General features: G+C 35.7%; 1 protein-coding gene across 10 annotated transcripts in view; it reads left to right on the top strand.

Annotated features, from left to right (window-relative positions):
• RAD54B (RAD54 homolog B) overlaps positions 1 to 12928 on the top strand; it is a 179007-nt gene that overhangs the window by 79110 nt on the left and 86969 nt on the right. For 5 of the 10 annotated variants that reach the window (XM_039877137.1, XM_039877140.1, XM_039877142.1 and 2 more), the window contains 4 exons: positions 1295 to 1556; positions 3078 to 3144; positions 3334 to 3534; positions 7887 to 8264. The exons of 1 other annotated variant lie outside the window; for it this stretch is intronic. In XM_039877137.1, the coding sequence (XP_039733071.1) occupies positions 1295 to 1556; positions 3078 to 3144; positions 3334 to 3534; positions 7887 to 8104 (748 nt within the window). In that variant the 3' untranslated portion in view covers positions 8105 to 8264. Of the gene's footprint in view, positions 1 to 1294; positions 1557 to 3077; positions 3145 to 3333; positions 3535 to 6954; positions 7029 to 7886; positions 8328 to 12928 lie in introns of those variants that run through there. 4 more of the 10 variants (XM_039877134.1, XM_039877133.1, XM_039877136.1 and 1 more) reach the window with 3 other exon arrangements.

Here is a 12928-nt window from a genome sequence, read left to right as displayed (position 1 = left end):
TCACCCGCTCCCTCCTCCCCGCCTCTTTTCTTTTTTGGAATTTCTGCCAGATATTGAGCCTCATGGATTGATTCCTTAATTCTTTTATTTTTTTCCTCTCCTATTGGTCATTACTTTTCTTTTTAATCTATTTCCAAGCAGACTGTCTTGTTATTATCTTCCAGCTCTCCAATTAAGATTTTATTTTGGCTATCATTTTAAATTTCTAAGATATTTTTCTTATTCATGATTTTTTTTTGTTGTTGTTGCCTCTCCTTCTTGTGAATGCTATCTCTTATTCGAAGATACTAATTGTTTTCCTAAAGTTGTCTTCTGTTTTCTCCATTGCTGTTTTATACTTAGGTTTCTTTTTTTTATTTTTTTGTTTTTGTTTCTATTTTTCATGTCGAAGGCTCACCTCAAATAGCTGGTGATCCTTGGTGTCCATTCATATTTAAGAGTGAGGCAGTAAAACATTAATTGAATGTTCTATGTGCATGGGCAGGGCTTGTTGACTGGTCACCCTCATTGGGTAATCAGGCAGCAAGTTGAATTTTTATTTAGGGACTCTCTATCTGTGGATCTTCTCTCTGGGGTCACTTAAGTCATCCTAGAGATGAATCTTCCAATAATAACTTTCCTGGGGTGGGATGTGAGAGAGATGCCTGACTGCTGGTGTACTGAGAGTTGGCAGGAAAAGAGGACTGGGATCTTACCCAGTATGCAGGCTTTCATTTTGATTAGTCATTGTATCCCTTTTATCTAAAGTCTTCTGGTCTAATTTTCTTTGGTTTACTTTCTCCAGACAACAAGCTCCAGAAAAATCAACTGGTTACTTTGGGTAGGGCCTAGGTTCTACCTACTAGTGATCTTATAAGCGTGCCAGTCTCCTTCCTTCTGAGATACCTTAAAAGATTCTATAGTGTGAATGAACTTGCACTTGTTTCTTATCAGAATCTCCCTCTTTGGACACTTAGGTTTTACCTTCTCTGTACTCATATGCAGGTCACTATTCCATTATTCTCTGTTTTCATATATAAATGTCTCCTTGTTTTACAAGAGATAGAGTTTGCATTTCTTTTTCTCATTCTCCTGTTTTTAGGGTGACTTCAGAGAGGGGAAGAAGGCAGAAGGGTATTTACTTCACTATCTTAAAGCTTTAAAATTGAATTTAAAGGAGAACCTGTGTTTTAATGTATACGTTGTTGCATGTTCTATAAGTATCAGTAATAATATTATTTGGTATTTTCTTTCAATTAAAAGAATCTAGTATTGCATTTAAATTGTATATATAAAGAATCTTTTTGGTTGACAGGGTGGTGTTGGTATCTAACTACACACAGACTTTGAATATTTTACAAGAAATATGCAAGCGTCATGGATATGCTTATACAAGACTTGATGGACAAACACCAATCTCTCAAAGGCAGCAAATTGTTGATGGCTTCAATAGTAAATACTCTTCTGATTTTATTTTTTTGTTAAGTTCAAAAGCTGGTGGTGTGGGACTTAACCTTATTGGAGGATCTCACTTAATTCTCTATGACATTGATTGGAATCCAGCCACTGATATCCAGGTAGGACTATTTATGCATTAAATAAATATGGAATGCCTACCGGGGATATAATACCTGCTGAGGATACAAAGATGATGATGATGTTTGATAACTGCTTCATATTGAGCTCATATTTTGCATCAGGCACTCTGCTAAGTGCTTTCCATCTATTCAGTCTTCACAATAATCCTGCAAGTGTGTATGATTCCATTTAGCAGATGAAGTTATGGAAGCTTATTCTAGGTCACATAGCTTATAAGAGGCGGAGCTGGGATTCAGACCTAACCTGTATGTTTCTAGGCTGTAATTCACTGCACAGTTGGGCCTTTGTGATGTTTATGACCATCAGGGGAAGACAATAAAGTATAGATGCCGTGATCAATGTTCGTGCAGGGTACAGTAAAGATATAAAATTAGCTAGTTTAGAAAAATATTTCAGAAGAAGCCTTTGGTTTTCTTCAAAATATAGTCCATCTGCATGTATTTTGAGATTTCTACCTATAGATTTGCGCCATAGTAGGTATCTGTGTAAGGGCACCCTAAGATAACCCTTAGGTTTAATGATTCACTGGAAGGACGCACAGAACTTAGAGAAGCAGCTGTATTCATGGTTATGGTTTATTACAGTGAAAGGATACAGACTAAAATCAGTAAAGGTAAAAGGCACATAGAACAGAGTCCAGAAGAGACCAGGCACAAGCTTCCAGTTCTCTCCTACTGGAGTTATACGGACAACATTTAATTTTCCTAGCATTGATGAGTGACAACGTATATGGAATACTGGCAGTCAGAGAAGTTGACTCGCATCTTGGCATCTAGAGTTTTTGTTGGAGATCGGTCATGTAGGCATGGAGTACCCAGTGCCTGACCTTAGTCATTCAGTCCCCAACCCCTTTTAAGGTCAAGCTGACCCTACATGGCCCGAGGCCTCGCCTAAGTCATATTGCTTCCATAAACTGTCCGATGTGGCCCAAGGTCCCAGGTGATCCCAAAGGTGCTCTTATCAGGCAGAATGTTCCATGGGTTTAGAGGTTATCTCCCAGGAGCTGGCTGAAAGCCAGATTTTTCTCTGGAATGTGCAGGGTTCGAATGTCTACCCTTTGCTGTACAGTATCATTGATAATTCCTGAAACCACAGGGATCTATCTAGAGCCTGAACTGATTACAGGTATCTTAGGGATTCTTAGGGGTGAGTCATAAGCTGCTTGGGCTAGGCATAAACCATTGTCCATGCCCGTGCTGTTCTTGGTTCTCTGCATTCTTGCTATCCAGACTTACTGTCCCATCCTTTGATCCAGTTAGACCCTCCCACTGTTGCTGTCATCCCTGCAGTTATTTTACAGCACTGCAGTGAGTGTGCATCCTTTTCTCGTTCTAGGAAAAAGATATGAAGTAGAGAATGCTTGAGTATACTTGGGCTTTGTTTTCTGAAGCTATAAGTAAAATTTAGAATTCCTAATCTTAAATGTATTACTGTAAATTGCTTATGGGGAAAGGGCTATTATTTTCTACCATACTCAGAATTCTCATTTATTTTCTAAGGCAATGTCTAGAGTGTGGAGGGATGGTCAGAAACATCCTGTACATATTTACAGACTCCTAACCACAGGTAATAACCCTTCAGTGTGAAAAAAATATATTTCCTTTGAATAATTAAAAAAACTTTTTTTGTTGTTAATCTGTGCTTCAATGTCAGGAATATTGTTCTTTTCTTAACTAGTATGCTCAGCATGTTTTACCCTACAAAAATTGCAGATGTAGAGATTGGAATGAAATCTAATGAATGTTTTCTCTTCAGGTACCATAGAAGAAAAGATCTATCAAAGGCAGATCAGTAAGCAAGGTCTTTCTGGGGCAGTTGTAGACCTCACCAGGACATCTGAATATATGCAGTTTTCAGTAGAGGAACTTAAAAATTTGTTCACATTAAACGAAAGTTCACATTGTATTACTCATGACCTACTTAACTGTGATTGTACAGGAGAACAGGATCATACAGGTTTGTTATATTTTAATTGTTACGATGGTAAAGTTAATTTATCTTTCTTCAGCAGTTGAAGATATTTAAATAGAGAATAACTAAAATATTGAGCATTTGCATGTGTTAATTTTTTTCCCCTCAGTTCATAGGGCAACTGCCAGATGGGTATTTGAGAAAATATTAATTAGAACCTTATTGCTTCTCTCAGTTTAGTGAACCAGTTGTGAAAAATTTAACTTATTTAAGAAAAGTCTTTCAAATCCTAGTATAATGGATTCAGAATTAGAAAAATGATTTTAATCTTTATTTCTTTTTCACAAAAGACATACACTTGACAGAATAATTCTACTCTGTTTATTTCATGGAGAACTTAATCATAAGCGTTCATACATCCTAGAGCAGTTAGCATGGGTCATCATACTTCTCAGTACTTCATGAACTGCTAGTGCTGCTTAAGTGAAGCTAAAAACTTTAACTCTCTAGAATTAACACCATTCAAATAGAAATTGGATCACAAGTAAGACTTGCATGAACAATGTTCAGTAGTTGGAAGTCACTTAATAAATTATATTGAGTAGGTGTAAGAAGTTAGACTGTTTCAGACTGACACAAAAGAATTCATATTTCATATAAATCAATATTTGATCTATTGTGTTTTCTATTTTAAAAATTTCTATTCTTATTATATCTTCTTTTTCTTTGTAATTACTTTAATGTTCTTATTTATTGAATTGGATACTTAGCTTTATGATTTTCAGTCTTCTTTATGAAATGAGTATTTAAGACTGAATTTTCCTCAAGCTAAATCTCATAACTTTGATATGCAGTCTTTTTAGTATTCAGTTCTAAATATTTTGATATTTCCTATTATGATTTATTTGACTCATGAATTATTGAAAAATATTTTAAAATGTATTTTAGTTTTTGTTATTGAATTCTGGCTACTGCACTGTAGTCTGAAATATGGTCTACATGATATTGATTCTTTGATAACTATAGATACTCTCTGTTTGGCCTGATATCTGATCACTTTGTAATTGTTTCTTTTGTGCATGAAAGCCATGTCTATTTTCTTAATTACTTAGTTTAGAGTTCTGCCATATTAACCAAATTTTCTGTTACCAAATCATTCTTATCTTACAGATTTAAAATTTTACTGTTTTGTCTCATAAATTGGTAATATATTTACATGGCTCAATTATTTAAAAATATAAAATGTATATGGTGAAAACTTCCTCCCACAATATTTTCATCTTCCTAATTTCTAGTCGTTCTACCCCTTAAGAAACCACCAGTATAGTTTTTTGTGTATCCTTCTAGATATATTTTTATGCACATGCAAGAAACTCTGAATATATATATTCTTATCTATATTCAAACTCTGAATATATATATTCTTATCTATATTCAATTTCTCCCAATAAAGAGTAGCATAGTATATATATCTATATCTATCTATCTATCTATCATCTATCTCTACATATATATATATACAGATCTATCTATATCTATCTTATCTATCTATACATATATATACGTATATACATCTATACGTATATATATGTATAGATAGATGATAGATAGATATAGATAGATCTGCACCTTTTTTGTTTAATAGTGTATTTCGAGATCTTTCCATATCATTACAGAAGGTTTCCTCATTGTTTTTTCCCTAAGCTATATAATTCTCTATTATATGGATATACTATGATTTATCTATCTGCCCCCCACAGATGTACAGTTAGTTTCTTTCTAGTCAGTATATATCTTTATTTATACATTTTTTTTATATATTCAAATATAATTATAAGGTAAATTATCAGTGTTGTTGGGGAAGGAAATATAAGCATTTGTAATTTTAATAGATATTGCCAAAATGCCCTTCAATGGGGGTTGTATCGTTTACCAACGATGTACTGAAATGGCTGTTTCCTCACAACTTTGTCAGTTTAGTCCATTATCAAATGATTGGATTTTTGCCAATCTGATAGTAGAAAGATATATATTGGTCTAGTTTTAATTTGCTTTTCTCTTACTATGAATGAAGCTGAAATATTTCCTTATGTTTAAGAACCATATTTCCTTGATATGAACCATCTGTTCATATCATTTGCCTGTTTTTCTATTAATAACCTAATTTTTGTTAGATATATCTATTATTTAAACAAATATGTTAAAATCTCGCAATATGACGGTGGATTTATTAAACTTTCTTGATCTATCAATTTTTGTTTTATGTATTTTATATCTTCTTTATGATTATTTTTTCATTATGGTCTATTTATTTTACTATTATGTAGTGATTTCTTTATCCCTAATGGCATTTCATATATCTTGTTACTATGTTACACCAGCTTTCTTATGGTATTTGTCTGGTGTGTCTTTTTTCATTCTTTTATTGTAAGTATTTCTGTGTTCTTATGTTTTAGGTGTCTCTTTTTTAATAGCATAAAGCTCGGTTTTCTTTTTTATCCACTCTGTTGTTCTCTTTTAATTAGAGCATTTAGTCATTTATATTTATTATATTATTGATGTATTTTGATTCATTTCTACTTTTTGTGTTCTTTTTTTTTCAACAAAGGCCCATTAGTGGTTAACTCTCAATCTTTGATTTTTCAAAGTGTATTTTTTTTCCTCCCTTAAATGCTATCTTTGCTAGGTATATGCAATTCTAGTTTATAGGGTTTGGTTGTTGTTGTTGTTGTTGTTGTTGTTTTATCAGTACTTTGAGGGTATCCTCTTGTCTTAGATTCTCAAAGCAATCGTGTCATCTCTTAAAGCCACAATTATTTTGAACATTGACAGAATTTTGATATTAAGTAAACCAACAATTGTTTTTTTAGGTGTGATAAAATTTAAAGAGTAGTCTTTACCTTTTGCAAATGCAGACTGAAATATTTACAGGTGAAATGATATATGCTATATATTTAATAATAAAGAAGTGGAGAAAGAGATCTAAATAAAACAGGATTGGCTATTAGTTGATAGTGTTACTCAAGGTAGGGAATATAAACCTGTAGATTTTTTCTTTATCGTGTCAGTTTTTATATGTTTTTGAAGTTTATCATGATTAAAAGGTTAAAAAATAAAACCTTCAATAGTTTCCATTGCTCTTTGGGTAGGCTAAAATCTTTAAGGTAGTGAGTTAGGGTAGGGTAAGTGTTGTAACAAGAAACTCAAAAAGCACCGTGGCCTACCACAGCAGAAGTGTATTTCTCACTCATGGAGTAGGTCACAGTAGTAAAATAGTGGACAGTCTTCTATAACATGATTTTGTGATCCAGGCTTCTTCTACTTTCGGCTCTACCATCCCTTTAGGTGTTAGAGTTCCATGCAGGGTTGCCTGCACTTGCCAGCCAGCAGGTGAGAGAAGAGAAAAAGTAGAAAACCATGTGGTGTAGGGGATTTTTATAAGTCACTTCTGTTCACATTCCATAGGCCAAACTCAGTGGTTGAATCTACTGTAAGGGAGGCTGGGAAATGGGCTAAGCACCCTAAGAGCCATGGATTTAGTGAGTAACCACTAGCTTCTTCCTTTCATGCTTTGATTACAGTGTTTTTCATACTCCAGCCCTTGAAGGTGCACTTCACCTTGCATTATCCAACTTCTCTTCTTGCATTATTTTGTCTTTGCCCTCTAGGCTCTAATTGCATTAGACTCTGTCATTCTCAGCTGTGCCATATGTCCTTTGTCTTTCATAGCCTTTGTAAGTCCCTCTCTTGGAATGTTTTACTTCCCTTCCCCATCTAGTTCTGGCCTTCTTATCTTTCAGATCTTAATAAAACAAGTCAGTTTATCTTGTTATATATACTCATATGCCTGTATCTTATATGCCCCCTGTATCTCAATTTCATACCTTTAACTTTTGTTTGTAATACAGCTTCACAGTCCCTTATCTTCAATTATGAAATCTAGAAAGCTTGATAGGACAAAACTTGTTTTATCTTTATAAATTTGCAACAAACTTGTTCGGTGACAAAAACCTTACTGAAATTGATGTGAATTTATCAATCGTCTTTAACCCATTTTATAGGACTATTTATATGATTTGATGCAGAATATTAATAGGCTTGATTATTAATAGGGAGTGCTGTTCCAGATTGTTCCAGTTATTTTCTGAATTTGGAAACATATCTGGCCCCAAATGTTTTGGCCCCAAATGTTTTAGACAAGGGATTGTGGACCTGTAATATATCTCTTCGGATGATTATTTGTTTAATGTGTATCTCTCTCACTAGATCTTAAGGTCCTTGAAGTCAGAAACCAAAATGTAATAAATTGCATGAACTCATTATATCAAAAAATTAAAAAAGTATGTAGTAAGATATTGATTGGCTTAAGGATTTTCTCATTGTTTTACTTATTTCAGGTGATTCATTGGAAAAATTTCCAATCTCTAGAAATTGTCAGCTTGTTCCACATCACCAGAAGTTTAACTCCCTGAAACCTCTCTCCATGTCACAGCTGAAGCAATGGCAACATTTTTCTGGAGATCATTTAAATCTTACAGATCCTTTTCTTGAAAGAATAAGAGAAAATGTATCATTCTTTTTTCAGAATATAACCAATCAAACTACTGCTCCATAATGAAAGATTACTTCATGACATTCCCTTGCTTCTCTTTAAAAAAAAAAACTAGTAAATATAATTTTGAAAACTGTAGTAAATGTAATTTTGAAAAAATATAATTATTTAAATTTTAATAAATGTGGTTACAAAGTATATCTTTGATAAATGGTCAAAACTCTTGGAGTTGTTTAATTTTTTGTATACTTAAATGTTGAAACATTAAAGACATACTTTTATCATATAATTGTTTATTAATAATTCTATAATTAGCACACTTTTATCAAGTACCCGCTAAGGAATTTTCTTAAGGAATATAAGATAGGTAAAATATGTAATCTCTATTCTGGGGAAGTCTAATCTGATTAGGAGTACCAGATAAAAATGTGTGAGATCATTGAAAACTTGATAAATTGAAACTATAGCTAAAGGGAAAAAGAGAATCAGAGACTAGACTTGCAAATGCTGAAGACCTTAGAGATAATAGTGCTATAGGGCAGTGCGAGCGTGAATGGTCAGTAGGTTGGGGCAGGAGATGAAGGATGGCGGGACACTTCAGAGAGCTGTTTCTCACTTGAGACCTCAGACTCATGGGGCACTGACATGCAGTCGATAAAGCCGTGTCCACCAAACATTGTTTGTACACTAAATAAATGCTCAACTACCCTCATGTCAAGGGGTGTCTATAATAATTTTTGACATTAAAAAGAGTTTTAATGCACAAAGTAAGCATTAGAAGACTGGAGTCAGGAAAGAAAAAGGAGTTACTTATTCTCCAGTTGAGGCCTCTATAATCAGCTTTTGCTTCCATTTAGGAAAATTTCTTTTAGACTGAATAGTGTTTTGAGGTGTTGAATAAATACTCAATTATGTATCATTGATTCTGAGTTCTTTAGATTTATAGTGCCATACCTGGGCAGTTGTACATCTAGAATTCATGAGCAGAAAGCATGGGACCAAATTTGTAAGTGAGGAAGTAATCAACTAATAAGCAAAATGGCGTTTCTTGACCCTTGTATAGCCTCTATATGTGAGACTTTACATGTAAAGCTTCTTTCAATATCTGACTTGCCTCATATTATTATTTGGTGTAAAATTCTTAAAAAATACAATGATGAGGGCCTAGCAACTTTATTGTCTGTCTTAACCGTAGTGAATGTTAGAGTGTGCTGCCCAGACTGCCTCCTTCATTTCCCCAGCTGCCTGTGACCACACATAGCCAAGTCCCTCCCTAAGAATAGCCTTCAGCTGACAGAAGCTGCCTTAACCAAGGTCACACTCCGTTCCAGGGTGGCTGGCATCCGGGGATTTGTTGATGCAGGGTAGAAAGGCCCAGCCCCCTTACCTCTATTTAGGGCAACTCTAAATGACCGTTTCGGCTCCAGAGGTCCTCAGTCGAGGCCTTCGTTGCAGCTTTATTGCTGTTTTTCTTCTCTTTGTCCATTTCTGCTTCCCTTACTCCCTTACAGATGTTCCTAAGAGCACTTCTCAACAAACTCCCTGCATGCAAATCTGCCTCAGTCTCTTCCAAGGGACCTGACCTAAGACATTATCCATAGGGGTATTGCTGAGGAAAAGCATTTTAATAATTATAATTGATGACATCTAATTGTAAATACTGGGAGAGTAATCATTGAATGGAATGAGCTGATAATATGAAAAAAAATTTTAAAGTATGTTTCGCTTTATACCCCATTTGAAAGTTAACTGTGCCCAAAAGAATTGCCACTTGAACATTCACAATGTTGTGCAACTGTCACCACTATTCATTTTCAGAAGAGTGTTCTCCCTTTCCCACTTCCTGATCACTGTCGACCCAGAGCTATTGGCCTCCATCCCAGTGACTCCTTAGTTAACAAATGCAATGAACCCTTTTCAACTTTTATCTTGGCTTTTGTTCACATTATTTATTGGTGAACACTTCCTTCCTGAAACTCTTTCCTTCCTTATTTTGATTAAATGATTAAATTTATCATTCCATAAATATTTACTGAGTACCTAGTACATTTTAGACATTGTCCTAAGAATTATGCATACAACAATGAATATAACAGGCAAAGTCTCTGCCCTTATGATTCTGCTAGCTCATAGAGACTAATACACATGTAAAATGGCACATGAGGGTAAGTGCTATGAAGAGAAATAAGCAAAATAAGGGAGACAGTAAAGTGAAAATGGTAATTGCTATTTATATGGGGTGGATTTATGCAGAGACCTGAAAAAAGTGGAGGATTAAGAACCATGACATTCTCTTGGAAAAATGTTCTGGACAGAAGGAGCCACAAGTGCAAAGGCCTGAATACAGCTAAAGGAATGTTTGACCTGTTTGAGAAATAGCCAGAGGCCATTGTGGAGAGATTGAGGAGTGGTAAGAGAAGAGATCAAATAGGTGTTGGTGCTGGGGGAGATCAGATATTACAGGGCATTGAAGACCATTTTGAGAGCTTTAGCTTTTGTCCTGAGAGATGGGAAAGCACTGGGATTTACGCTGAGGAAGACATGATCTGAACTGCTCCGTGAGGAGAACAGACTGGTGGAATGTTGGGTGGAAGTGAGGAGATGAGTTAGGAGGCTTCTGAAATAATTCAGTTTAAAGGAGATGGTATTGAGACCAGGTGGCAGCCATGAAGTACTAAGTAAGGAATGGTTGAATTTTGGATAGTTTCGAAGGCAGAGCCAACAAGATTTGTGAATGGACTGAATATAAGGTAGAAAAAAGAATCAAGAATGACTCCAAGATTTTTGGCCTGAGCCAAGGGAGGAAATGTTTTGCCAATTAATGAGATGGGCAGACTGAGAGAGGTTTATGGGGGGAAATCAGAAGTTCAGTTTTGATTACGTTGCGTTTGATAGGCCTGTTGGATAGTCAAATAAGCAGTTTGATCATTTGAGTTAAGTAGCATTGGTCAAAGCTGGAGATAAATTTGGGATTTGTCAGCATATAGATGGTCATGAGACTGGATGATATTACCTAGGTAGTAAATGTAGGTAGAAAAGATAAAACCACTAAAATATTATAGTGATAAAAATAATAATGTATAACATTAAGTACTTATTACTGTTTTCTACATGCTAAGTGCTTTGCATGCGTTAGCATGCTACGAGAAGATTAGTATTGATTTAGACAAAGTGACTTTTCCCACTCGTTCAATGATATCTCCAAGGGTAGTTGTGAAACAAATGAAATAATATATGGGTAGTGAGATAGAGAAATACTATCTTGACTGCTTTTTGGACAAAAAAAGGGCACCTATGGAAAGTAACAGTGTTCTGATCATAAATTCCTACCTGGGCAGGTCATGGTGGATACTCATGCCCCAGGCCTATAATTTTTTAGTAAAAGATTTATCTTTAAGTAAGCCCTATCCATTGTTTCTGTGCATCTAGGTTAATATACCTTTGAAATAGCCACCCTCAAGAGAGCACATAATCTTGTTGATTGTCCTGTAATCCAGTCCCTGCCTTATGTTCTTTTACCTGCATGTACTCTTTCTTACTACCCCTCAATTTCAAATGGATAAAAGAATGGTGCAAAACTTATTCTATACAGCATTTGAGATCTTGCTCCCAGGCATATGTTGTCAGTTTGGCTAAAATAAACTCTTATAAAGATTCTCTACAGGTTTGGACATTTTTTAAAATATTTACTTCATTTTATATATTTTTCCCCCCTCTTTGATTCCCTGCTCCCTCCCGCCCCCCGCCTCCGCCTCCGCCTCCCACCCATGACCTATGGCTGTTGCTACTCACGGTGGCACCCAGGGCCTGGTGCACCTGGGGTATGGTCCGTGGCCCCACCTGGGGTGCGAACCCATGCCTTCTGCATATAAAGCAGAAGTGCTAACCACTACACTGTGGAGCCACCCCCAGGTTTGGACATTTCTCAATGTTGACAACTTGTATCAGAATTCCTCTTAGTATTTATTTGGAAAAACACTCTATTAAAAACTTGGGTGAGCCTCTCAAGACCTTCGGTGTTGGTTGCTGTCAAAGTGAAATAGAGGGAGAAAAATTGAAAATATAATGGCAATTTGAGAAGGAAAGGTGAGAGACAGATGAGAATGCATGGGAGGCTGGAGCTGGGTTAGATAAGAGAAACTCCCAGTGATAGGAACTGAATAATATTTGAATAACAATTCTCCATTTAGTTCTCCAAATAGTTCTCCATTTGCTAAATAGTGTGGGGAGTCTTCCTCCCTTCATCTCTGCCTTACCCTGAAGTCTTGCCAAAATTTCTAGCCTCTGGGTTTCCTGAGGGAATCCATGTGGCATGGGACAAATGCAGCATGTGTGACTTGGGAGCACAGAGAATGAGAAGCATAGATGATGGTAATTCCTTGGGAATTGAAGAAAGCTTTGGACTTTGGCACGCCAGGGTTTGTGGGGGTTCAAACGCATTTAATCCAAATATTGAAAGGCACCCAGTTTATATCTAGGTTGCATATAAAAAGTACCTGTTCTGTGGCAAATGCTCACTTTATAAGATTTCTTTTATCTTTTTTTTTTCTTTTTCTATGTTTCCAGTTCATAGCTCTGCTATGTGGCACTTAACATATTGTCTGTAACTCTCTATTTACCTGGCTCCCTCTTCTATTAGGCTGAATTCTTTGAGGGTAGGGATTTTATCTTACTCATGTTAGTAATGAAACTGAAGGGCGGCCAAGTCTGGAGCTCGTGCTGCCTGTGCTGCTCTCAGCCAATAGACCAACACATGAGTTGGGATATTTAGAATGAGCCTTTATTGTCAGGACACTGGTGATCTGAGAAGGCAGCAGGTTAACACCTTCAAAAACTGCCTTCCCTTCTCAGTCTGGCTTAGGGTATTTAAGGGAAAATCTAGGCTTT

Source organism: Pteropus medius, unplaced genomic scaffold (assembly GCF_902729225.1).
Source record: "Pteropus medius unplaced genomic scaffold, Ma_sr-lr_union100, whole genome shotgun sequence".
Classification (NCBI taxonomy): domain Eukaryota; kingdom Metazoa; phylum Chordata; class Mammalia; order Chiroptera; family Pteropodidae; genus Pteropus; species Pteropus medius.
This window is presented reverse-complemented; position numbering and strand designations above follow the sequence as displayed.